Source organism: Mirounga angustirostris, unplaced genomic scaffold, assembly GCF_029215605.1.
Source record: "Mirounga angustirostris isolate CCGP_5_RB_7025 unplaced genomic scaffold, mMirAng1.0.hap1 SCAF_16, whole genome shotgun sequence".
Taxonomy (NCBI): Eukaryota; Metazoa; Chordata; class Mammalia; order Carnivora; family Phocidae; genus Mirounga; species Mirounga angustirostris.
Window position 1 is genome coordinate 58,898,273 of NW_026991724.1, and position 26,184 is coordinate 58,924,456.

At 45.4% G+C, this 26,184-nt stretch overlaps 2 protein-coding genes across 3 annotated transcripts; both read left to right on the forward strand.

Annotated features, from left to right (window-relative positions):
* Nucleotides 1-3,173: 3,173 nt before the first annotated feature.
* LOC123842119 (zinc finger protein 501-like) lies at nucleotides 3,174-10,742 on the forward strand. Its single transcript, XM_045871534.3, has 2 exons — nucleotides 3,174-3,483; nucleotides 4,905-10,742. Exons 1-2 carry the CDS (start codon nucleotides 3,450-3,452, stop codon nucleotides 6,413-6,415), a joined length of 1,545 nt encoding a protein of 514 aa, XP_045727490.1. The 5' UTR covers nucleotides 3,174-3,449; the 3' UTR covers nucleotides 6,416-10,742.
* Nucleotides 10,743-15,152: 4,410 nt separating this feature from the next.
* Nucleotides 15,153-26,139, forward strand: LOC123841255 (zinc finger protein 551-like). 2 transcript variants are annotated; one of them, XM_064580309.1, is made up of 3 exons: nucleotides 15,153-15,430; nucleotides 18,109-18,235; nucleotides 20,010-26,139. In XM_064580309.1, exons 1-3 carry the CDS (start codon nucleotides 15,398-15,400, stop codon nucleotides 21,551-21,553), a joined length of 1,704 nt encoding a protein of 567 aa, XP_064436379.1. In that variant the 5' UTR covers nucleotides 15,153-15,397; the 3' UTR covers nucleotides 21,554-26,139. The 2 variants fall into 2 exon arrangements, with proteins under 2 accessions (XP_064436379.1, XP_064436380.1); XM_064580310.1 differs by having other exon boundaries at nucleotides 18,114-18,235; nucleotides 20,010-21,562.
* Nucleotides 26,140-26,184: the final 45 nt, after the last annotated feature.

The following is a 26,184-nucleotide window of genomic DNA, read 5'->3' on the forward strand; positions in this document are numbered from 1 at the left end:
AGCAAAATAAAGGGAGCATGGGTCACCCAGGCACAGCTTTGCAGAATCTTTATTTGTGCATGGATACAATTCATCTTCAAATGAAGGATAATTTGAGTCAGAATTCCCAGCAAGGATTTTATGCCCTTCTGCTAAAAGTCAAATTAGGATACCTAATCAATTATGCCATTTTGAAAACCGTCGGTAAACAAACTGGCCTTGGGTGCCCCCATGGGAGTTTTGGACTTTAAACAGCACATAATAAGTCCTGCCACCCTATCTCAACAAAGATATCCAGAGTTCCTAGACATAAGACTTAAGTCTTCCAGTCCAAGTAAATGAACTCTACCTTATGCAAAAAAATTACACAACACATTAAAATTTCTGAGATGTTGCTAACCAATTCTCTTTAGAGGAAGCTATTCTGCTAAAGGTTTTAGCTAGGGCAGTGAAGGAAGGAAAAGGGACACAAAGTAACTTCCGATCCAGGACGTGGAGGGAGAGCTTGAAGGGGCATCGGCTGCGCTATAAGGAAAAAGAGCTTGGTTTGCACCAAATCCGTGATGGAGGGCTGGGATGAGCTTTCCCAGGACTGCAGGGTTACCATTTTGCAGAACTGAGACCTTCAGCCAAGGTCGCCCTGCCCCACCCTGCTCAGCTCACACAGAGCTGGCACAGGCAAGGGTCGTGCCCCAAGCCCTCCCTCACCCAGACCCCGACCTGCGTGGTCCCTGTTGGAGGGAGGGTGGTTTCATGGGCTCTTCGCCTTCCTAGCTCCCACTTCTAGGTCTGGGGCCTTGAGGGCTCTCCTCAGCCTGGATTCTTGAATCCTGAATCCAGTCCAGGGCTTATATGATGAAGTCCACATTTCCGGCAACCAACACAATGTGAAGCCAAAGATTGTCCCTGGGATGGGAAGCAGTGTCTGCAAATGCTTGGAGATGAGGCTGAGTTGATAGTGTTCAGGGAATCACAAGTCCGCTTTATATCTGGTGGGAATGGGGAGGGCAGTGGGGGGCAGGATTCAGTGCTGGAACTACTGGCTGAGCAGTTCGGCCTCTGTTCTGAGGGTCTGGGGAGCCACAGATTTGGAACAGAAAAGAGAGGTGATCTGACTCATCATTAACAAGTCCTCTGGGGAATTCAGAGTGGAGAACCGGGGGGTACTCCGGTTGTGTGGGGGCGAGGAAGGAGAAAATTGCAGTAGTCTGGAACACTGCTGAAGGTGGCTGGACCAGAAGGGTGGCCATGGAAGTGGGGGAGGTGGTTGGATTCTAGATCTCTGGGAGCTGGATGACTGCAGGGTTTTGGCCTTAGCACCTGCAAGGATGGAAACACCATCAACTGAGATGGGGTCAGGGGTAGGATTCACTTTCTGGAGCAATACTCAACCAGTAGTATGAGGAAATGAAAGGTTACCTGGCCACAGGAACCAGTGTGTTCAGATGCTTAGCGATGACAATGAGTTGGGTGTTCGGGGAATGAACTGTAGGTCTCTATTATGTCTGCTGGGCACAGAAAACTGAGGGATGGGGGCAGAAGTCAGTCCTGGAATGGCAGCCTGAGGTGATCAGGAGACTCCAGGGGAAGCTACTACAACAGTCCAGGGGAGGGTTGATGGTAGCTGGATCATAGCAATGGCTTTGAAGTTGGGAGAAGAGGTTGGTTTCTCAATCTGTTTTTTTTTTTTTTTTAAGATTTTATTTATTTATTTGAGAGAGAGAGAATGAGAGACAGAGAGCATGAGAGGGAGGAGGGTCAGAGGGAGAAGCAGACTCCCTGCCGAGCAGGGAGCCCGATGCGGGACTCGATCCTGAGACTCCAGGATCATGACCTGAGCCGAAGGCAGTTGCTTAACCAACTGAGCCACCCAGGCGCCCCTCTCAATCTGTTTTATTAGCAGGGACAATTTTCTGCTATGTGGGATGAGAGAACAAAGTCAGTTATGACCCCAAGATGTTTGTCCTTAGCAGTTGAAGCGTGGAAGCACCGGGTACTGAGATGGAAAGTCAGTAGTGGGAGTACTTAACAGAAGCACCATAGGGAGTTAGGTTTTTCCCACGTTGGGTCTGAGATATTCCGGGGACCCCTGAGAGGAGGTGTCAGGTTGGCAGTTAGAAACACATGTGGAATTTAAAGGAGGGATTGAGGTTGACAATATCTGTGAGTAGGTAGGTGGCATATGGAATATGTCGTACTTCAGAGGAGGCCTCTTCAGGTTATGGTGGCAGTGCCATTAGGGGGAAGAATGGGGAGGGTATTCTCCAAGGACTGGGTGTCTTGCTTGGGCACCCGGATAGTGGTGGCAGTCTTCATTAACAGAAGCTGGAGAGTACTGACCATGGGTGTGTGGTAGTGAGAGGGGAGAGTGCCGGCTGCTAGCAGAGGCTTCCAAGGGGAAGTGGTTATGAGATCTGTTCAGAGTCAAGGCAATAATGGGAGTCAGATGATGCAGAGGCCAGGATTGGTGCTTTTTCTTCCATCTCCAGGCTCAGGTTTTTTTTTGTTGTTTTGTTGTTGTTGTTGTTGTTGTTGGATAACTCTTGGTGGAGCCAGAGGAATTTCAGACAAGCTGACAGATTAGTTTGGGAGCAAATGATACTTGCTGGGAGAGTCATTGGCATGTGATGGGAGCAGATGAGGCTGGACTTTGAATGAGTGTAGGTGGCGAGAAAAGATGTTAATTGGGGTAGGTATAGCACATGCAACACTGAAAAGGAAGAGGGGTTTAAGCTACCTGAGATCCATGGAAGGTCTGGATGGCTGAAGATGCAACAAGGAGCCAGGCCTGCTGAGGCAGGCCTCAGAGCAGCGCTGGGACTGCCTCTGGCAGGAGGGTCCATCAGAGGCCTGGGGTAGCCCCGGATGTGTTGCGTTTGGCAAGCACTGCCCGGGTGCCATGGGCAGAGTGGCTTGGGGGGAAGCCAGAGATGCCTGTGACATGGGCTAGAAAGTGGCTGTGGTGTTGGGGATCTAGCAGCCACGCTATGAAGGGAGAGCAGGTGCAGTCCCAAGAGTGATGTGCAAATGGGGACAGAGTACGAATGAATTACTCAGGGTCTTTGTCCTCAGCATTTGAGCAGAGGGTGAGCACAGTTTGGCTGTGTGTGGCACGATCTGAGGAACTCCAGGGCAGTTGACTGTCAGGAGAGTGGTGGCACTCTGTATGCCAGGTCTAGAAAGGAGATGACAACCTCTCTCCCCATCTGTTCCTACTGATGACTGGCAACAGGGAGGAGTCTGACACGAGGAAGAGTGGGTACCCGTGGAGCAGGACCTGCATCTCCTCTGAGTTGGGGAGCTGGGGAGGGGGGCCATGGCCCGGGGGTCTTGGTTAGAGAGGCGGCTTATGCATTGCTCTGCCCTCATCATGACAGGGCCATGTGACCTTTGAGGATGTGGCCGTGTACTTCTCCCGGGAGGAGTGGGGGCTCCTTGACGAGGCTCAGAGACAGCTGTACCGCACCGTGATGCTGGAGAACTTGGCACTGATGGCCTCCCTGGGTAAGGAGCCCCATTCCCACACCACTGCCTCATATGAGGCTCTGCTCTTCTCCTTTTTCCAAGGGTCTCTGTCCTTCCCAGAGCTGGGCCATGGGCATTGCTTCCTTTCCTGGTTTCTTGGCGTACGTGTTGTTTGCTGGGCCTGGGCTTTCTGAAACCCCAACATACTCTGCCTTGAAGCCTCTCGCAGAAGGGTTTGGTTTCTGAGTCTTGGACCTGCCTGATCAATTCTGAATAGCTTTGCCCCTCCTTACTTTGCTGACTGTTCCCATTTGTGGAAGATCTGTGTCACAGGTTCTGCCCCTTCTGTTTTGTGTACTGCCTGTCTCGGGAATTATAGACAACGACATGGTCAGCATTTGCAGGCTACCCTAAATTATTTTTGCAAGACTGTCCTCAAAATCTTCCTAGTAATGAACTTCTTTCCTGTAGTCTATCAGTGGTTGGGTCACTCTGGACCAGTGTCGTCCTCTTAACTGCCCTGTTTTCTCCTGAGGACTTCAATCTGCTAGGTCCCAGAAAATTGCCTAGGTTGAGCTGAGGGGTAGAGGAGAGCCCTGGGTGCCTGACAGCTCAGACACCTCTCCAACCATAGGAAGGGGGATTAGTGGAATCCTGGGCCTGGTGAGTAGGAGCAGCGGGAAGGCATGATTTCAAGACTGAGTATAAATCATACCAGGAAACCATCCTTTGCTCACTACTACGTAGAGCCAAGGCTCATGGCCATACCTCATTTCAGTCCTTCCTCCCCACCCTTGACATTTTGCCCGCTTGTCATTTCTGCTGTGACCTCTAGTCCCTGGCTCTCCCCTACATCTGTGTCCCTCACATCTTTCCCCTTTCTGTCTTTCTGCAACATTAGCCTCCATTCTGTGTGTCATGAGATATGTGCACACAGCCCTAAATGGTTGACCACCAGCTAAAAGGCAGTTGCTTTTTCCTGGAGTGAGACACACGTTCCACACAGCACACACTTGTCACCAGCAGACAAGGTCCTGCTGAGAACCCCGGCAGAGGAGTGAGCTGTACCAGACCTCTCTTGCCGGCACAGCACTGTATCCTACTTTCTTGCTAGGTGTGAGGCCCCCGTCCCCACAGACACTGTTCTGTAACCATCAGAGGTGGAGTGCTATACAGCGTCCCCTTCCTTCACCCGGTCCTGGCTCCTTTGTCCTGAAAACAAACCCGGGGACTCAGTCCTGTTTGTGTCCTACGCACATTTGTAATGGGCTGTCCTGTCCTGCCAAAGCCTATAATACACTTCACCAGCATTTTTCTGCTCTCAGGTTGTTGGCATGGGGTAAAAACTGAGGAAGCTTTTTCTGAGCAATGTGTTTTTATGGAAAGAGTGTCACAGACCAGGACTCCAGACCCGGGCCTGTCTGTCCCAAAGGCTCATTCCTGCAATGTGTGTATCCCAGCAGAGAAAGACGTCTTGTACCTTGCTGAGCACGAAGGAACATGTGCTGGACTGAAACCATGCACTTGTGGGCCTTGTGGAAAACTGTGCTCGTTTAGTTCTTTCTTACACCAGCACCAGAAGCAGAACCGTGGAGAGAAGGACCTTGGAAGGGAGGAGAATGGGGCTTTGTTCGTGAAGAGCAAAATCCTCATGTCAGACAATATTTTCACCTGTGGAGAGGTTGAGGATTATTCCCTGGGCAGCATGGGCCTTCTCCAGCACCAGGCCATGGCCAGCGGAGAGTATCCACACAGAGGCAGAGGGAGCAGGGCAGTTTCTCACACTCTGCGACGGCAGCGCAGCACGCGTGGGCAAGCCTGCCGCAAAAAGGTTAAATTCACGGAGCAGCAGAGTGCTTACACTGGAGAAAGCCTTCATAAGTGCAGCCAATGTGAAAAATCCTTCGTCTCCAAAAAAAGACTTCTTGAGCACCAGAGAATCCACACTGGAGGAAAGCCTCATGAGTGTAGCAAATGTGGGAAGTTCTTTAAGTACAAATCTAGTCTTAATCAACACTGGAAAGTTCACACTGGAGAAAGGCCTCATAAGTGCAGTGACTGCGGGAAGTCCTTCATCTATAAAAGCAGACTTCTTGAGCACCAGAGAATCCATACTAGAGAAAGGCCTTATAAGTGCAGTGACTGCGGGAAGTCTTTCATCTATAAAAAGAGACTTCTTGAGCACCAGAGAATCCACACTGGAGAAAGGCTTTATAAGTGCAGTGAATGTGGGAAGTCTTTCTTCTACAAAAGAATACTTCTAAGGCACCAGAGAATCCACACTGGAGGAAAGCCTCATGAGTGTAATGAATGTGGGAAATTCTTTAGACACAGACCCAGCCTTATTCATCACTGGAAAGTTCACTCTAGAGAAAGGCCTTATAAATGCAGTGAATGTGGGAAGTCCTTCATCCATAAAAGGAGACTTCTTGAGCACCAGAGAATCCACACTGGAGAAAGGCCTTATAAATGCAGCGAATGTGAAAAGTCCTTCTTCTACAAAAGAATACTCCTTGAGCACCAGAGAATCCATACTGGAGAAAAGCCTTATGAGTGTAACGAATGTGGGAAGTTCTTGAGACACAAATCTAGCCTTAATCATCACTGGAAAGTTCACACTGGAGAAAGGCCTCATAAGTGCAGTGAATGTGGGAAGTCCTTTATCCATAAAAAGAGACTTCTTGAACACCAGAGAATCCACACTGGAGAAAGACTTTATAAATGCAGCACATGTGAAAAGTCCTTTGTCTACAAAAGCAGACTTCTTGAGCATCAGAGAATTCACACTGGAGAAAAGCCTTATGAGTGCAGCCAATGTGGGAAGTTCTTCAGACACAGCTCCACCCTCCTTAAACACCAGAAAGTTCACACTGGAGAAGGCCGTCTCAGCATGGTAAATGTGGAAATCTTTCATCCGCAAAAAAAGATTTCTTTTGCACCAGAGAATCCACATCAGAGAAAAGTTTTATGAATGCAGCAAATGTGGGTAAACCTTCATAAAAAGGTTTGAATTCAATGAGCACCAGAGAGTTCACCCTGGAGAAAAGCCATATGAATGTAATGAATGTGGGAAATTCTTTAGACAGTGATCATTGATCCACTCACCTTCAACACCAAAAAGTTCATGCTGGAGAGAGGCCTTGAATATGTGTAATGGATGTGGGATGTCCTCCATTTACAAAAGAAATCTTGAGCACAGAGAATCCAAACTGGAGGAAGAACCTTTGAGTATAATGAATGTGGGAAAGCCTTCAGCCTCAAGGATAGACTTGTTCAGCACCACAAAGTCCACACTGGAGAAAAGGCTTTTTGTACAGCAAATGTGGAAAGTATTTCAGTGGAAGATACTGCTTTATCAGGCACCAGAAAGTTCACAGTAGAGAAAGTTCTTAGTGTAGTAGACAAACATCTTGTTGTTTAAGCCACGTTGAAATTTGGAAGTTATGTGCACTTTGGGGGTAGGTTTAGGATAGAATTGTGGTTTGCCAGTGTGAAGGGGTGAACAGCTTTTGTGAGTCACAGTGTCATGTCAGAGGCACAGTACAAGTCAAAAAATACTTCTTTTTTGTTTAAGATTTTATTTATTTATTTGACAGAGACACAGCGAAAGAGGGAACACAAGCAGGGGGAGTGGCTTATAAGCGCAGCCAATGGGGGAAACAGGGTTCCCGCTGAGCAGGGAGCCCTATGTGGGGCTCGATCCCAGGACCCTGGGATCATGACCTGAGCCGAAGGCAGACGCTTAACGACTGAGCCACCCAGGTGCCCCAAGTCAGAAAATATTTCTTCGTCCTATTTTGGCTTCATTTGCATTGCTTCCAAAGGCATCCTGGGAAAGACTGCAGGACTTTGTAATTAGTATGTAGCAGTGCATTCCTGAGTCACAGTGTAGGTGAATGTCTAACTTACTAAGGGATAATCTAATATGTTGGTATCAGTTTACATTCTCACCAGAAAAACCAGGACCAGAGTTCCAGTTTCTTTATATCCTTACTCACACCTGGTATGGTCAGGCTTCCTAATTTCAGTGGTGTAATAGGTGTGTAATGGCACCTTGTGATTTTAATTTGTATTTCCCTAATGATGTGATGTTTAGATGTTTTTCATGTGTTAATTTCTAGCCATCATATCTTTTGAAATTTCTGTTCATATGATTTGTCATCGTAATTACTGAGTTTTGACGTTTGTCCATGGATTATTGATGAAAGTCTTCTATTTTAAATATTTGCCAATATATTCTTCTAGTCATGGTTTGGTCTTTTCAATCACTTTTCTTGTGAAAAAATTTTAAAATTTTAATGAAGTTGAATTTGTCCATTCTTTCACTGAATATCCTTTTGATCTTGTATACAAGAAATGTTTGCGAAAAAAAGTTTGCCAAATTTAAAGACATAATTTTTCCTGTTTCTTTCTGTAAGTTTTTTTTAGTTTTTTTACTGATGTTTATGTGCCTTTCTCAGTTAATTTTTGGACATTCTTTAAAAAAATACATATATATGGATACCCAGGGGCACCTGGCTGGCTCAGTCAGTAGAGCATGTGACTCTTGATCTCAGGGTCATGAGTTTGGTCCCCACCCTGGGCATACAGATTACTTAAAACAAAACAAAACATGGATACCCAAGAGCTGCTGCCATATTGATTTAAAAGATTATTCCTTCTCCTTTGAATTGGCTTTTGTATCTTCATTGAAGGTCATTCATTTCTCTGAATGTTTATTTCTGGACTCTCTTCTGTTGCATTTATCTATTTTATTCCATACTTTCATGTGTTGAATAATTTGTTTTGAAATCAAGGTCATGTACTCCTACAACTGTCTTCTTTTTCAAAGTTGTAGTGGTCAGTCTCGGTCCTTCACCTTTCCGTATGAATTTTAGAATCTACTTGTCAGATGAACGGATAAAGATGATGTGGTATATATACAATGGAATACTACTCAGCCATCAAAAAACGAAATCTTGCCATTTGCAAAGAACTAGAGGGATGGAACTAGAGGGTATTATGCTAAGCGAAATAAGTCAATTGGAGAAAGACAATTATTATATGATCTCACTCATGTGGAATTTAAGAAACAGAGGATCATAGGGGAAGAGAGGAAAAATAAAACAAGACTAAATCAGAGAGGGAGACAAACCATAAGAGACTCTTAATCATAGGAAACAACCTGAGGGTTGCTGGAGGGGATGGGAGCAGGGGGATGGGATAATTGGTTGATGGACATTAAGGAGGGCACATTATGTAATGAGCACTAGGTATTATATAAGACTGATGAATCACTGACCTCTACCTTTGAAACCAGTAATACATTATATGTTAATTGGCTGAATTTAAATTTAAAATACAAATAAAAAATAGAATCCACTTGTCAATTTCTGTATCACAAAAAAGCCTACAAGGATTTTGTTTTGGATTGCATTTATTTTTTTTTAATTTTTTATTGTTATGTTAATCACCATACATTACATCATTAGTTTTTGATGTAGTGTTCCATGATTCATTGTTTTTGCATAACACCCAGTGCTCCATGCAGAACGTGCCCTCTTTAATACCCATCACCATGCCAACCCATCCTCCCACCCCCCTCCCCTCTAGAACCCTGTTTGTTTTTCAGAGTCCTTCGTCTCTTATGGTTCGTCTCCCCCTCCAATTTCCCCTCCTTCATTCTTCCCCTCCTGCTATCTTCTTCTTTTTTTTTTTCTTAACATATAATGTATTATTTGTTTCAGAGGTACAGATCTGTGATTCAACAGTCTTGCACAATTCACAGCGCTCACCATAGCACATACCCTCCCCAGTGTCTATCACCACCCTACCCCTCCCACCCCACCTCCCACTCCAGCAACCCTCAGTTTGTTTCCTGAGATTAAGAATTCCTCATATCAGTGAGGTCATATGATACCTGTCTTTCTCTGATTGACTTATTTTGCTCAGCATAACACCCTCCAGTTCCATCCACGTCGTTGCAAATGGCAAGATCTCATTCCTTTTGATGGCTGCATAATATTCCATTGTATATATATATACCACATCCCCTTTATCCATTCATCTGTCACTGGGCATCTTGGCTCTTTCCACAGTTTGGCTATTGTGGACATTGCTGCTATAAACACCGGGGTGCATGTACCCCTTCGGATCCCTACATTTGTATCTTTGGGGTAAATACCCAGTAGTGCAATTGCTGGATCATATGGTAGCTCTATCTTCAACTTTTTGAGGAACCTCCATACTGTTTTCCAGAGTGGTTGCACCAGCTTGCATTCCCACCAACAGTGTAGGAGGGTTCCCCTTTCTCCGCTGGATTGCATTTAATCTTCAATTTAGAAGGAATACTGAGTGTCCCAATCCATAAACATGATCTGTCTCCTTTTATTTAGATTTTATTGAAATTTTGTTCACAATTTTTTTTTAAAGTTTTTTTTTTTTTTTTTTTTGACAGAGAGCGAGAGCAGGAACACAAGCAGGGGGAGTGGGAGAGGGAGAAGCAGGCCTGCGGAGCAGGAAGCCCGATGCGGGGCTCGATCCCAGGACCCTGGGATCATGACCTGAGCCGAAGGCAGACGCTTAACGACTGAGCCACCCAGGCGCCCCTTTTTTTAAGATTTTATTTCTTTTATTTTTTTTTAAAGATTTTTTATTTTTGTTTATTTGACAGAGACAGCCAAAGAGGGAACACAAGCAAGGGGAGTGGGAGAGGGAGAAGCAGGCTTCCCGCAGAGCAGGGAGCCCAATGTGGGGCTCGATCCCAGGACGCTGGGATCATGACCTGAGCCGAAGGCAGACGCTTAATGACTGAGCCACCCAGGTGCCCTAAGATTTTATTTTTAAGTCATCTGTATACCCAATGTGGGTCTTGAATCCACAACCCTGAGATTAAGAGTCAAATGCTCCACCTACTGAGCCAGCCAGGTGCCCCTCTTAGCAATGTGTTTTAGTTTTCTTTTTATAGCCCTCACATATCTTACATATCTCCAAGTATTTTCTGCATCTGATGATATGACAAATGGTAGTTTTTACATCAAATTTCAATTTGCCAATTGTTCGGTCTTGTTACACTGAAAGAGATATTAAACTAAGAATAGAAGAAATCCTCCTTAATCTTATGAATGATGTCTACAAAGAAACTCTTACAAATATTATATCTTATTATTCATTATTAAAATTTTCCCATGATATTAAAACAAAGGGCAGATAACTGCTCCTTTCTCTTTTTCAGTTGTTCTGGAGTTCCAGTTTCATTCAGTAAGGCAAGATGATGGATATGTAATAGTTGACAAGGAAAAAATAAACCATCTAAAATATTTCCTGTGTTGTCGTCTTCACTATGAGTCCAAATATAGATACCCAGTTTACTGCCTCAACCCATCCCAAACTCCTAATTTCTTCATTACCCATTCGCTGTTCTTTTCTTAGGACACATCACCTTCTATTACACTATGCAACTTAATATAATTTATGAATTGCATATTGCCTTTTCCATCAACTATGGAGTAAGTTCCAGGAGGGAAATTTCTTTATACATTTTGTGCACTGATACATTCCACGTTCCTAGAAATTTGTCTGAAACACATGAGGTACATAATTGATGTGTTTTTTAAAAAGATTTATTTATTTTAGAGAGAGAGCGGGGGTGGGGGGAGGGTCAGAGGGAGAAAGAGAAACCCAAGCAGACTCTGTGCTCAGCACAGAGCCCAATGCACGGCTTGATTTCATGAACCTGAGATCATGACCTGAGCTGAAAACGAGTCGGAGGCTTAACTGAGTATACAACCCAGGCGCCCCCAAAATTGATGTTTTAAAATGTTGAACAAAATGACAAAGCCTATTTAACGTTTATTTGCCCAGCTCTGGATATACTTTCTAACTCCACCCACAGTGTCTTTTCCTTCAGTTTCACTAACCTCAATGTTTTCAGGAATGGCAAGAAATCCCATTTTGCAAAAAACCTTCAAATTCTCTGAAAAGCCCCAATAAGCATTTGGTTGGCTTACGTCCCTCACTTATTAGATCTCAGATTCCTTTCCTCACAGTCTGTTGGGATTTTGATTGTTTATTTCAAAAGCAAGTTTTCCCCTTTCAGTTTGTGCCACTCCTGATGGATATCTTACTAAGCACTTTTAGTAGCTTTCATTGGTTTGCTCAGTCTGAAATATTTTTCAGTTAATATTTACTCCTCATGCAGACACTGTCACTGCACTTATAGGTGAAATGATAATGATTTCCCAGCAAGCAGATGAGACCATGGAATTCCAGAACTTTGTCTTGGTGTATATGTCCCCGTTGCACAGATGCTGCCATGGCAGTCCCTGTCCTGGGAGCAAACACAATTTGCGAAGTAGCTCTTCTTTTCAGGTATCCGATTCTTAGAAAATGTTGATCTCAGGAAACCCAGGATTAACTATTCTTTTTTTTTTTTTTAAAGATTTTATTTATTTATTTGACCACAGAGAGAGAGAGAGCGAGAGCAGGAACACAGGCAGGGGGAGTGGGAGAGGGAGAAGCAGGCTTCCCGTGGAGCAGGGAGAAGTTTCTTGTTCTGTGTCCCTGACTTTTCTATTTTTTTCATTTTCAGTATAAAATGGTACTACACATTGTCTTAATTTCCCTTGACTTTTTACTTACTTTTATAATTCTGATATTTTATAATTAGGAAATGTTAGGAACATTATGAAAATATTTATATTGGAGTTATGTTAAATAATGTATATTGTAAAAATATGTTTACATATATTATCTTGTGCTATACTTTGTCTCTGCTGTTATTTACTTCTGATCTTCATAGTTTAATAGTTTTAACTTTTGCTTCCATTTTCCTTAAAATTACCTCATTTTAATGTTATTTTTGCCAAATTTTAATTAGTAGGCTTATTTTTTTTTTTAAGATTTTATTTATTTATTTGAGAGAGAGCACATGAGAGGGGGTAGGGTCAGAGGGAGAAGCAGACTCCCCGCTGAGCAGGGAGCCCGATGCGGGACTCGATCCCGGGACTCCAGGATCATGACCTGAGCCGAAGGCAGTCGCTTAACCAACTGAGCCACCCAGGCACCCAGTAGGCTTATTTTTGAAATTTATCAATACCAACTGATTTTGCCAAAACATGGTAAGTAAAGGACTTTAAGATACTTTGCAGGAATTTTTGTGTTGTATATAGCTCTTGGATTCTTTAATTGAAATATTTAATGTGAAAATGGGCAAGTTACATGCAGTTGTAAGAATTGTTACAGAGAGATCTGTGTATGCTTTACCCAGTTTCTCCAATGGTAACATTTTCCAAGACCATATTATAATATCACAACAATGAAATTGTCATTGATATATCTACTGATCTCATACAGATTCCTCTAGTTGTACACAGTGTGTGTGTGTGTGTGTGTGTTTGTGTGTGTTTGTGTGTTCATTCTGGAGCATAGATTTTTACTTAAGAATATATTCTGGAGGAAAAAAAAGAATATATTCTGGAGGAGAGTCCACAGATTCAGTTGTGCTGTCATGGAATGTATGTGTTCCTGAAAACCACCAAGCTATGCAAAATCCAAAATAAAAATCACAGGGCTTATTGAGATCCTCAAAATGTAATCAGTAAAACATAAAAAAAGAAGATAGAATCCCAATAAATGCCGTAGCACAATTTTACACCTGTTAAAAGTTTGAGAAACACAATGTAATAAGTACAGCATTTAACCTTAAAAGCCTGAAATTTGTTTGTGGAAGTGGGTGTCAGAGGGTTGCAGTTGTGAGTTATTTTATGAAGTAATGGAAGGAAGGTTACTTAAAATCAGTTGCCTAAAATTCACCCACCAGAAGTGAATGGGTTTGGCTCATAATACATGGTGAATTGGCATAGCCAGTAGATGTTTGACTTCTGTCCTTATGTGTGGCCGGTGGCTTGAAGGGAATAAGCAGCAAGCCGTCCCTGTAGGAGGAAAGTTCATAGGGTTGGGCCAAGACATGGTCATGTTTGTCCTTTAAACCTATTGCAAGAATCGAGATTTTAATTTGTAAAGAAGCATGTATTGAAAGGTTTGGAAAGGGAAGTGACATGATTTTACTTGGGAAAGATTAGTCATTCTGGCTACTATTTAAAGATTAGACCATAAATTAACAAGTAAAGTAGGGAGATCATTGAGAGACAACTATAATAAATCAGGGGTGAGGAGATGGTAGCCGGATCAGCTATTAACATATTTAGTAGGGAGATACAGATTTTTTTGTCCTTTGAAAGTAAGTAGCACATGATTTCCTCACAAATGCTATGAGGGACAAGGGAGAACATGGTTAAGGGTGGCCTCCAGGTTGGTGTTCTGAGGACCTAGGATAATGGAGCTGTTATGAACCAAGATGGTGACTACTGGAGACAGCAGATTCAAGCCCATCTGGACATGCTGAGTAGGTGAATAGAGGTATGGGTTAGTTCCTGGAGGAAGTGTGATATATAGACATAAATTTTGGAGTCCTAAGTACAGAGAGAATGTCATCAGACACGAGCCTGGTTGAGGTTCCCCCACTGTAGTGAGTGTACATAGAAAAGAAGTGAGATCAGACACCTGAGTCTCATTTGTGCTCACATTTGTGCTCCTATTCCTCCTATCCTGTCCCCCTTGCCCTTTTCCGGCTACTTGATCTCCTTCCACCTCACCAAGCTTTTTCTCATCTCTTTTTGGCACTTTATCTACCTTTGTGTTGGATTGTTTTAACCTGGCTCTCCCCGTGAGTGACTAGTCCTTAGTGTCAACTTGGTTATCACCTGCACAAAGTGGCTGCCCACACCTAGAATACAGAAAGGAGCTCTTTTTCCCCTCCTTTCAGTTTAAACAGTTACTCAACTCCTTCCTCAATTTAATTTTTATTCCCTTCTAATCCTCCCTTTCCTCTCCCTCATAAGTTTTATTGATACATCTAGAGCAATAAGAGAACAAGAAGCATACATTTTATGAGGTCATTGGCCATAGTAGTGAGTTGTGCCATTATCATTTTGTAAAAAGAACTGAATATATTTCGGGATATGGAGTAAGAAATAGGCTATGGATAAAACAGTACTGCTCACTGGGTTGGATACAATCACTGATAATTTAGGCAGGAAAGATATTTCCTGAGGGAACCGGAGCCTGGTTTACCCTTGTCCACTTGCTTTAGAGTGTCCAACATCCATTCCTCCTCTATTTTCATTGCCATGACCCTATCCGGAGGCTTCTCTACTGCCCCTGACCTAAAATTCTGAAACTAACAAAACTGACTCCAAAGTTTCGGGGTACCTGCATTTGAAAAGCAATAGCATGATGATTATTAGCTTCCAGCTACGGAGCGAACGCGTTTTGTACCGAGTAACGATGGAATGATATGTCCATTTGGATCTGTGTCCTTTTGAGGGCATCTGAAATAATATTTTTGGCCTCTGAAGCAAGCTCGGCTTCGTGGAGTCTGAAATAACATGTTTCTAAACACTTTGGCGATCTGTTGCAGCAGCGTACCCAGAAGTGTGGGTGCTGATCTTCCCTAAGGAGGCAAGCTCCAGTCTCTCTCCGGCGAGGCCATTTCCTGGCCATCCTCGCGGTGCTGCCTGACTTACCTGGGAGGTAGGTGTGGGTTCATCGTTCGCAGAGTCTGCAGAGCTGTGGGAACTACATTACCCAGAATGCTCTGTCCGAGCGCCTCGCGGCGCTGAGCCAATGAAGGCTCAGGGGAGGGCCCTTCTGTGCTAGCACGTCATATTGGGGCGGGACTTCCGGCGTCCTCTTGTTGGCGGTCATTTTGGCTTTTCAGGGCTTACGGTGGTTTGGGGATGCTGCCGTAGACCTGGTTTGGGAGTGAGCTGACGGGGTCAGAGAAGGGTCGAGAGGAGGCGCTGTCCCCACCGCGCAGATTTGGGTCCACGGCTCGGGGACGCCGCCCAGACTGCCCGCGCCGGGGCCGGGACGGGGACCGCCGGCCCGGGCGCCCGCTCCGCCACAGGGTCCGATGGCGGCGGCCGCGCGCAGGGACCCGGCTCCGGTAAGCGTCGTCCCCGCACCCAGACCCCCGCGGCCCAGGCCCCGGCGTCCGGGACAGGCGGGCGGCGGCGGGCGGGGGCCCCGTGCGGGAGCGGGCTCCGGGCCGAGGGCGGCCGGGGCCGAGGCTGCAGGGGCGCTGGAGGGAGGCTGCAGGGGGCCTGAGGCGGGAGGAGTCTGCCCTCGGGGGACAGCGCGTGAGGGGGGTCACGCCCGGACTGCGGACCGAGGTGCCGAACCTTCAGGTGAGGACTCTAGGCGCCGAGGGCACTTTGGCCGAAGGAGAGACGCGATCCCCTTGAGGGTTTCAAGTTTCCCAAAGGTTGCTGGGAAGGAGAATAGACTGGAGGGGGTTGATGAGGACCGTGAGGTGCCGGCAGGTGACGTTCCTGTGCAAGGTCACACCCGGGTCAGAGTCCTCTCTGAGGCACAAAGGTTGCACAGTCAGCGGAGGTCACCTGGCTCCAGGGCCGGGCGGGAATACAGGGAGATCGGAGCCCATGGGGCCTGGCCGTGCTTGCCGTCCTCTGGGGCCCGCCTCTTTTCACGGGTTTCACGAGGCCAGCCCGGGTCAGGGGAGGGTCTCTCTCAGCTCCTTACTGGTCCTGACCCCTCCCAAGTGGTTTCTGGGATTAAGGGGTCTTGGGGCTCTGTCTGCCACTCTCCCAGCCCTGGTGCCTGGGAGACCTTGGAGAAAGTCCAGGCACAGAGTCCTGAGTCTAGGCTGAGGGTTATATGGAGGCGTTCTTGTTTCTGGCAACCCGCTGAAAGAGGTGCGGAAGGTTATCCGAGGAACAGGGACCGTGTGTGCAAATGCTTGGAGGCAGCTGGGAGTGTCAAGGGAGCTGAAGATTTCCCTTTTTTTCCTCGTGGAAACAAGGGGACAGGAGCAGGGCTGGAATGGCTGCCCTTGGGGTCGGTTGTCAATTCTGGACGTACTAGGTTTGATTAAGAGCAAAGTGATCTTACCGAGGTTCTAACAGGCCTCGTATGGCTGCACAGTGGAGAATGGACTCTGGGATAAGGGAGGGAGAAGGATGACCAGGAAGGAGGCTGCTGTAATAGGCCAGGTGAGTGTTGTTGGATGTCAATGGTGGCCATCGAGGTGGGAGAAGTGGCTGGATCCTGGACTCTTTTTTTTTTTTTTTAAAGTAGGGCCAACCAGACTTTTTGATGTGGAAGGTGAAGGACAGAAAGGAAGGAGTTGGGGATAACCCCAAAGGTTTTGGTCTTAACAGCTGGAAGGACGGAAGTTCCATCAACTGAGATGGGATAGTCAGTAATGGGTACAGTTTTCCGTGGGGTATCAGGAGGTTTGTTTCAGCCATGCTAAGCCTGAGACGTTTCAGAGACTATTGAGTGGAGGCATTAAGTGGGCAGTTGTACACACAGTCTGGTAGGGAGGGGGTTTCAGGATGGAGCCATCCCAAAGGTGATTGCCGCAGTGTCAACCAGGGTGGAGCTGTGGGTTGCGTTGAGGGAAGGGAATCTTCAGGTCCTGGTGGTAATACTGTTAGCAGTCCAAGAAGAAGATGGTGTGGCCCAAGAATGGGGCCTCTGGCTTGGACACCTGGTTGAGGGTGGAGGGTATTGGGTACACAGGTGGAGGAGAAAAGTGGCTGGCAGGGAAGTGTGGGTAGGAGGATGATCTGGCAGGTAACCAAGGTTTCCAAGGGAAAAGTGGATGTGGGAGGAATGTGGAGGCACAGGAGTAATTGAGGCAGGATGATGTTCCCCAGGACTTTGTGGTGACCCTTGGGTAGGGCATGAGATGTTTCGGTCAGGATGGTAGGTTATGTCAGAGTCCACTGTGGTCATCTGTGGGTTATTAGGCCTGGGATAGGGAACCAGTGGGGCTGAGTTCTGAATGAGGTTTAGCTGTGACTGGAGATGTTTCGGTCAGGATGGTAGGTTATTTCAGAGTCCACTGTGGTCATCTGTGGGTTATTAGGCCTGGGATAGGGAACCAGTGGGGCTGAGTTCTGAATGAGGTTTAGCTGTGACTGGAGAGGACAGGAAGGGCAGCACAGAAGTTGAAGAGGGCCAGAGATATCTGAGATGTGCATGTGGTTCTGGTCGGTGAGGCTGAAGCGAAGAACAGAGCCAGCTTTCTCTCTAGGAAGGGGAGGCTTTCCTAGCAGGATTCTGGAGTGCCCTTGGAGTGGAAGGCATTGGAGGTCTGGATAATACTGGATTCCATTTGAGTTTGCCAAGCAAGCACTGTCAGTCTAGGGAGATGCCTGTGTGTGGGGCTAGGGGGTCGTGGTGGTGGTGGAGAGAGCGCCTCTGTGGGCTCCAGAGATGTAAAAGGTACAGTCTGTACATCACAAGTGCAGTGATGTGCACGTGGAGAGGGACTGTGAACTAACGGCCCCAGGGTCCTGGTGTTGGGGACTTAAGGTTGAAGGGAGAGCCCAAATTTGGTTGAGTCTGGGACACTTAGTCTGGAGGACTGCAAGGGTATTGCTTAGCAGGAGCGTTGGGGCCCTATGTGCCAGGCCCAGAGTTTAGGTGGCGTTTATCTGATGACGTGCCGTTGTTGCTGAGGATTGTACACAGTGAATAATGGGACCATGAGGAGAGACCAGCAGTGGTGCCAATGGGGTGATTTTTGTGGGCGAAGGGATTATAGGTCCTTAGGACAGGGGCTCTTTGGGGTTTCATCTGTCTCTGTCCTGACAGGACAGTGTGACATTTGAAGATGTGGCCGTGTCCTTCTCCTGGGAGGAATGGGGGCTCCTTGATGAGGCTCAGAGACGCCTGTACCTGAATGTGATGCTGGAGAACTTGGCACTTGTGACCGCCCTGGGTAAGGCCCTCATTCCCTCCCCAGGGACCTGGGCTTTCTGCTTTTATCCCAGGGATAGCTCCCTATTTCTCCCATCACAAACATGGGCATTGCTTCCTTCCCCAGTTCCCTGGTTAGTTGTAGTCCTTAGGGCTAGTTGAGTGCACTGCACCAAAGCCTCACTGGGAAGGTATTCAGGGTCAGAAGTCTTGCAGTTATGCTAATGGCTTCCACCTTGCTTGCCCTTCAGCTGTCTGGCTGACTCTGTCCAAGTCCACTGCACCTCTCTGCCCCAGGTTTTGCCCCCTTCCTATAGGTGATGACATTTTTCTGTCCCTGCCTGCTCCAGGAATTGTAGTCACTGACATGGTCAGTACTTACGTGGACTACAGGCAGTTCTTACAGGATCCTCCTCTGAGGATTTTTTTGTAATAGAAGTTTTCTTTCCTCTGGTCTGTTATGTGTTAAGTTGCTCTGGGCCACTGCTGGTCACTCATCTGTCCCACCTTTCCCTTAGAACTTGCATCGTGCATGTCCCATTTAGTTCCCGAACCAGGGGATATGGAGGAGAGTCCTGGGTGCTTCCCAGGATGAACATGACTCCAGCCACAGCAAGGTGGGCTCAGAGGAGCCCTGGCCCTGAGAAGTGTTAGGTAGGAGAGAACTCTGTGTTCAGATGATACCAGAAACCTGTCCTATTCCACTGGTGGCCATTGGCCACCTCGTTTCTTTTTTTTTTTTTTTTAAGATTTTATTTATTTATTTGACAGAGAGAGACACAGCAAGAGAGGGAACACAAGCAGGGGGAGTGGGAGAGGAAGAAGCAGGCTTCCTGCGGAGCAGAGAGCCCGATGTGGGGCTCGATCCCAGGAGCCTGGGATCATGACCTAAGCTGAAGGCAAACACTTAACGACTGAGCCACCTAGGCGCCCTGGCCACCTCGTTTCTACTTTTACTTCCCCATTCTTGACCCTTGCTAACTTGTCATTTCTGCTCTGAATTTGGTTCATTCCCACCTCTCTGGACTCCACATGTCACCAGTTCCTCTTATTGCTTCCTCTGTAGTGCTTTCTCACATCGCCCTACACATTTTGTATCATGAAGTGTGTACATATCCTCACATAGTTCTTTTTTTTTTTTTTAAGATTTTATTTATTTATTAGTGCACGAGCAGGGAGAGGGGCCAAGGGGCAGAGGAAGAGGGAGAAGCAGACTCCCCGCTGAGCAGGGAGCCCTATGCGGGACTCCATCGCAGGATCCTGTGATCATGACCTGAGCTGAAGACAGATGCTTAACCGACTGAGCCACCCAGGCGCCCCTACTCACATAGTTCTTAAACACCAGCTCTCTTACACTTGGATCTTCCTGAGCTTAGATACACCTTTCTGCAGTTGTCAGCAAGGATTTGCTGGAGCCTGCTGCCCCTCTTTGTGCCACATCCCATCCTTGTGTTCTTCACCTGGAGAGGCCACCCTCACTGTCTGACCTGTAGAGGCCCAGTACTAAACAGCAGCAGCTTCTTTTTTTTTTTAAGATTTTATTTATTTGAGAGAGAGAGCAAGTGCACAAGTGGGCGGAGAGGCAGAAGGAGAAGCAGACTCCTCGCTGAGCGGGAAGCCTGACTGAACCATCCAGGTGCCCCACAGCAGCAGCTTCTTTACCCTGACCCCAGCTCCTTCATCCTGGAAACAATGCCATCAGCACATTCCTTGGTGTGTTGGGCACACATTTGTGATGGTGTTGCCTCTTCCCACTACTGCCTATGTCTACTTCACTGGAATTTCTCTGCTTTCAGGTTGCTGGCATGGAGCAGAGGATGGGAAGGCACCTTCAGAGCAGGCTGCTTCTATAGGAGTGTCACAGGTCAGGACTCACCATGCAGGCCCATATCCCCAGAAGGCACACCTCTGTGGGATATGTTGTCTGGTCTTAAAAGACATTTTGGGTGTGGCTCTGCATCAGAGAACACGTCCCCAGTTGAGATCTTACACATGTAGGAAACAAGTCTGTTTCACTGCAAACCTTCGCCAGCATGGGAAGCAGCACAGTGGAGAGAAACTGTTGAAATGGGCTTCATTTGTGAAGAGCTGCAGGTCCCATGTGTCAGGGAAGTCCTTTACCAGTGGGGAGGTTGATAAGGATTTCCTCGCTAGTTCAGGCCAGCACCAGCACCAGGCCACTCATAATGGGCAGAAACCACACGGTTGCACCGTGTGTGGGGAAGCTGTTCACAGTGGGAAGAGCCGTTGCAGTTGGTGTGAATGCAGGAAAACCTTTAGCCACAAACACACTCTTGCTCAACACCTGCGTGTCCGCACTGGAGAAAGGCCTTATGAGTGCAGTGAATGTGGGAAATCCTTCACCCGAAGGTTTAACCTCTTTCAGCATCAGAAAGTCCACACCGGAGAAAGGCCCTATAATTGCAATGAATGTGGGAAATTCTTCACCCACATCTCCAGTTTCATTCAACACCAGAGAATTCACACTGGGGCAAAACCTTATAAATGCAGCAGATGTGGGAAATTATTTGGCCAGAGCTCCAGCCTTATTGTACACAAGAGAGTTCACACTGGAGAAAAGCCTTATGAGTGCAGTGAATGTGGGAAATCCTTTAGCCAAAGTTCCAGTCTCATTAAACATCAGAGAGTTCACACTGGAGTGAGGCCTTACGAGTGCAGTGAATGTGGGAAATGTTTTGGTGACACCTCCAGCCTCATTAAACACCGTAGAGTTCACACTGGAGAGAAACCTTATGAGTGCAGGGAATGTGGGAAATTTTTTAGCCAAAGTTCTGGCCTCATTCAACACCAGAGAGTTCACAGTGGACAAAGACCTTATGAGTGTAAGATATGTGGGAAATCCTTTACCCGAAACTCTGACCTCATTCAACACAAAAGGGTTCACACTGGAGAGAGGCCTCATGAGTGCAGGGAATGTGGAGAATTCTTCAGTGACACCCAGTTTGCTCAACACCAAAAAATTCACATCAGAAAAAGGTCTCATGAGTGCAACAAATGTGCAAAAGCTTTCAGCCGAAGGTCTAACCTCATTAGACACCAGAAAGTTTACCACCACACAGAAAGGCCATATATGTGCAGCAAATGTGGGAAAGCCTTCAGTCAGTGGTCTGCTGTGATTCAGCACCAGAAAGTTCACAATGCAGATCGGCTTTATGAGTGCAGTGAATGTGGGAAAGCCTTTAGCCGAAGGTGTAACCTCATCCGACACAAAAAAGTCCACACTGGAGAGAGACCTCATGAGTGCAGTGAATGTGGGAAAGCCTTCAGCCGGAAGTCTCACCTCATTGGGCACCAGAAAGTTCACACAGCAAAGCCATAGCCATGCAAGGAGCAGGCTTTCTACATGTTTGATACAATGACATTGGAGGAGAGCCTTTGTGAGGGAGACGTCTTCCTGAAGTTGAACTCATACATCTGAATATACACCACAGGGAAGATTCCCTGTAAGTTCCAGGTACGTGGGAAGCTTCTAGGAACCATATTGTGCTTCCTAACCGGCTTGGGGTCCTTGCTGAAATTGTGTGACTGCCAGTTTTCGTAGTATAAGTCAGCGCTACTGCCTAGAAAGGCCCCCATGGTATGCATCAGTTATCCCACTGTTTAGGGAAGTAGATCTCTGTGTTCTGTCTGGAGAAAAGAATGAGCAACCTGAGCCTTTAGAGTAACATCATTCCCTTTTCTCTGATTAATGTGTATACCTGACCCAGTTTTCTCCCAAAAGACCTTATCTGGGTTCTACTGGTGGCTTGCAGAGAAGATTTGTCTTCAGGGACACTGGTTTCATATGACACTTGTGATGGATTTTTCCAGTCTCCATGTCACCAACCCATAAACTGCCTGCCTGACCTTGCTATGACTTGTGCAATAATAAAGGCCTTATTGTTTAAGCCACCTTTAATCTTGGGGGTTGTATTCACTAACTGGTTGCTTTGAAAACATCATGAAGGGGTAAATGGCTTGTGTGACAGTTCCCAACTTTGGTGTGCCTCCAAGGGCAACAGGCTTTGTACAACTAATATGCAGCCTGGAAGCCAAGATTTTTTTGTGGGCCCAAAGGTCACATTGAGGAGCGGGCACTTGTGACCATCCCCAGTGTTTCTGGGATTGGTTCCTTTGTTTATAGTGCGTATCATGTAATGACCACACAGCTAAGGGGACTTTCTTCCCCAGGTCCTTCAGAAGAGTCACGTGCCCTGATGCCCAGAATTTGGTAGGGTAGTGTCACTGGTTTTAACACTAAAGGACTCATAGTTGGTGGGAATCATAATTCCCGGGGGGCGGAAATCATAATTGGTGAGAAACATTGGGTTGATAGGGAATGCTGGAGCCTGCAATAAAGTAGATGGAACATCCCTCTTCTGAAAGTGCACCCACAGCTATTTCAGTGTCTCTGGCTGTGTTGAGTGAGTATGTACCTCCTGGCCTGTGTATCTTGAATAGCTGAGGTCATTGGCAGAGAGAAATTAAGGTTTTGTGGATTCCTGTTGCTTTCTGGGCTGTTGACCTTAAGACTGCACATGCAGGAAAACAAGGATATAGAGAAGGGAGATCTCTTAGTCCAGCGGTATGGCCTTTGTGACTAAGGTGGAAACATCCTCCATTGTTCACCAATATTTGCTATCACTGAGGTAAGGCATCCCTCCCAAAACATTAGGAGAGAGGTGATAGAGATAATAGAGGGTTGCCAGATTTGATTTTTTTTTTATAAGGAGTGGGAGAGATTCTTTTATTTTGAACCATTGCTTAAAGCTTTAAGTTATAATGACGTACAGTAAACTGCACATATTTAAAGTGTATAGTTTGATAAGATTTGACAGTATAATCCACAAAATCGTCATAATTGTGATAATGAGCATATAAGTCCCCCACATATTTACCTCATAATTTTTATTAATCTCTCTCCCTGCCCTCTCTGGCTGTCTGGACAAACTTGGATTTACTTTCCTTTACAGTAGACTACATTTTCTAGAATTTTATATGATTGGAATCATAAAGCATTTATTTTTTTCTGGTTTCATATATACTGCATAATTACCTTGAGATTTTAAAGATTTTATTTTTTTGAGAGAGAGAGAATGAGAGAGAGCACATGAGAGGGGGGAGGGTCAGAGGGAGAAGCAGACTCCCTGCCGAGCAGGGAGCCCGATGCGGGACTCGATCCCGGGACTCCAGGATCATGACCTGAGCCGAAGGCAGTCGCTTAACCAACTGAGCCACCCAGGTGCCCATACCTTGAGATTTTAAAAAGTTCATTCCTTTCATTGCTGAGTCGTATTCTGTTATATGGATATACCACTATTTATATGGATATACCACTATTTGTTTTTCCATATATCTGTTCCTTGGCATCTGGGTTTGCAGGTTTTGATGATTACAAATAAAACTTCTGTGAAGATTCACATATAAATCTTTATACGGATACATGTTTCATTTTTCTTGTGTTAATACGTCTGAGTGCAATGCTTGAATCATAGGGTAGGTGAATGTTTAACTTTTTAAGAAATTACCAAACTGATCTGAAATGGTTATTTTTTATATTTCCTACCAGTGGTATATGAGAGTTTCACTACCTTCCTGGTTCCTGTGAGACATTGGAATTTCCACTTAACTCCTCCCTCATAGGGTCCATCTGCAAGGATATAAAACCACTCACAGCCAGGCTTGAATAGCTCTTCAGCAACTGAGTCCCACTGCACATGTTGCCTGTAATCTGGTCCCTTTGGTTTGGTGGTGTCCTATGTGACAGGCATAGCAGGAGGTGACAGAATGTTTGCTGACTTTCTTGTGCTATCTGTGTAAGGAATAATCTTTCTCAGTCCATTTGGGCTTGTGGTTTCCTTACCAGCCATACCTATGGCAGATTGGCAAGCAAAACCTAGCAGCTGCTGCTGCATAAAGTTTGCTTGGCTGCTTGACACCACACCTTTCATTACCATGACTTTCTGGTTTCTTCATATCTAGTAAAGAAGTCACCTTTTGGCTTTCTCTTTCAAAGTTACCTGTAAGCAAAACCATTGTAAAAGGGGCTATGTATAACACTGGAGAAACATCTTTTGTAACAGACTAATATATCTATTAAATAAAGTGTAATAGTTATTTTCAAAGTGAGGACGTTAGTAATATAGTACAATATAAAAGTTGTGATAATGTGGAAATATTGGACATTGAATACAGTGGTTTCATAAAGTACACAATAAGGAGAAATAAATTTCTATACAACTAAAATTAAAAATATCAGGGGCTCCTGGCTGGCTGTCAGTAGAGCATGCAGCTCTTGATCTCTGGGTCATGAGTTCAAGCCCCACGTTGGGTATAGAGCTTACTTAAAAAAAAAAAAAAGATTTCTCTCAGATGGAGAAAATCTTAAAGCAGTCAGAAAGGGGTAAAGCCAATGGAAATTTTAAAGGAAAGCTAAAAATCTAAAACATTAAAGAAGAAGCAGACATATATCTAGATAATACAATGCAAAGAAGGAAAAATTACAGAGGGGGCATGTTTAGAACAGGGAAACACGTGCTGCCTAGACCCATTGTAATAAGGAACATCAAGGACAGGAGAAAGTTATACACATGTACAGTGAGAGAGAGGAACCAAGGTCAGCTTGAGCCCATTCCTTTTCACAATTCGTGAGTACAAGTGTACCATGAAATAAAAGCTTTTATTTGTATATGTGCTGCCGAAGCGAGCACTGAAATAAAAGCTTTTAAAGTATTGAAGTAAGGGTACCTGGGTGGCTCAGTTGGTTAAGCGACTGCCTTCGGCTCAGGTCATGATCCTGGAGTCCCTGGATCGAGTCCCGCCTCAGGCTCCCTGTTCGGCGGGGAGTCTGCTTCTCCCTCTGACCCTCCCTCTCATGCTCTCTGTCTCTCATTCTCTCTGTCAAATAAATAAATAAAATCTTTTAAAAAAAAGTATTGAAGTAAAAATTATGTATACCAAGAATATCCTCAGCCAGCCAACAGACACATGAAAAGATGCTCAACATCACTAATCATCAGAGAAATGTGAATCAAAACCACAATGAGTATCACCTCACACCTGTCATAATGGTTAAAATAAAAAACACGGAAAGAAAGTATTGGCAAGGATGTGGAGGAAAAGGGAACCGTTATGCCCTGTTGGTGAGAATGCAAACTGGTTCAGCCATTGTGGAAAACAGTTTGAAGATTCCTCAAAAAATTAAAAATAGAATTACCATATGATCCAGTAATTCCACTACTGAATATTTACCCAAAGAATACAAAAACAGTAATTTGAAAAGATACATGCACCCTGTTTATTGTGGCATTATTTACAATAGCTAAGATACGGAAACAACCCAAGTGTCTAGATGAATGGATAAAGATGTGTGTGTGTGTGTGTATGAAAATGTACACATACTGGAATATTACTCAGCCATAAAAAAGAATGAATTCGTCCCATTTGCAACAGCATGGATGTATCTAGAGGGTATAATGTTAGGTGAAATAAGTCAGAGAAAGACAAATATGATTTCACTCACGTGGAATTTAAGAAACAAAAAAAGACAGACGTTTAAGTATAGAGAACAGACTGGTGGTTACCAGAGGGGAGGTGGGTGAGGGATGGGTGAAATAGGTGATGGGGATTAAGAGTACAGTTGTGAGCACTGAGTAATGTGTAGAATTGTTGAATCACTATATTGTACACCTGAAACTATTATAACACTGTACCTTAATTATACTGGAATTAAAATAAATTAATTGAAAATTTTTTTAATTTAAAAAGGAAAGAATGGGCTAAGTAGTAAATAAGCAGAAATTTTTAAAAAATACATCCTCAACCAATATGCCGTTTGAAAGAAAAAGCAATAGAAATATTTGTGGGCATATTAAACCTTGGAATTTATTTTTCCAAACTGGGAATTTACCACAATGACTGTCTTAAAAACAAATATTCAGACAAGACAAACAAGCAGGGTGGTGAAATAGG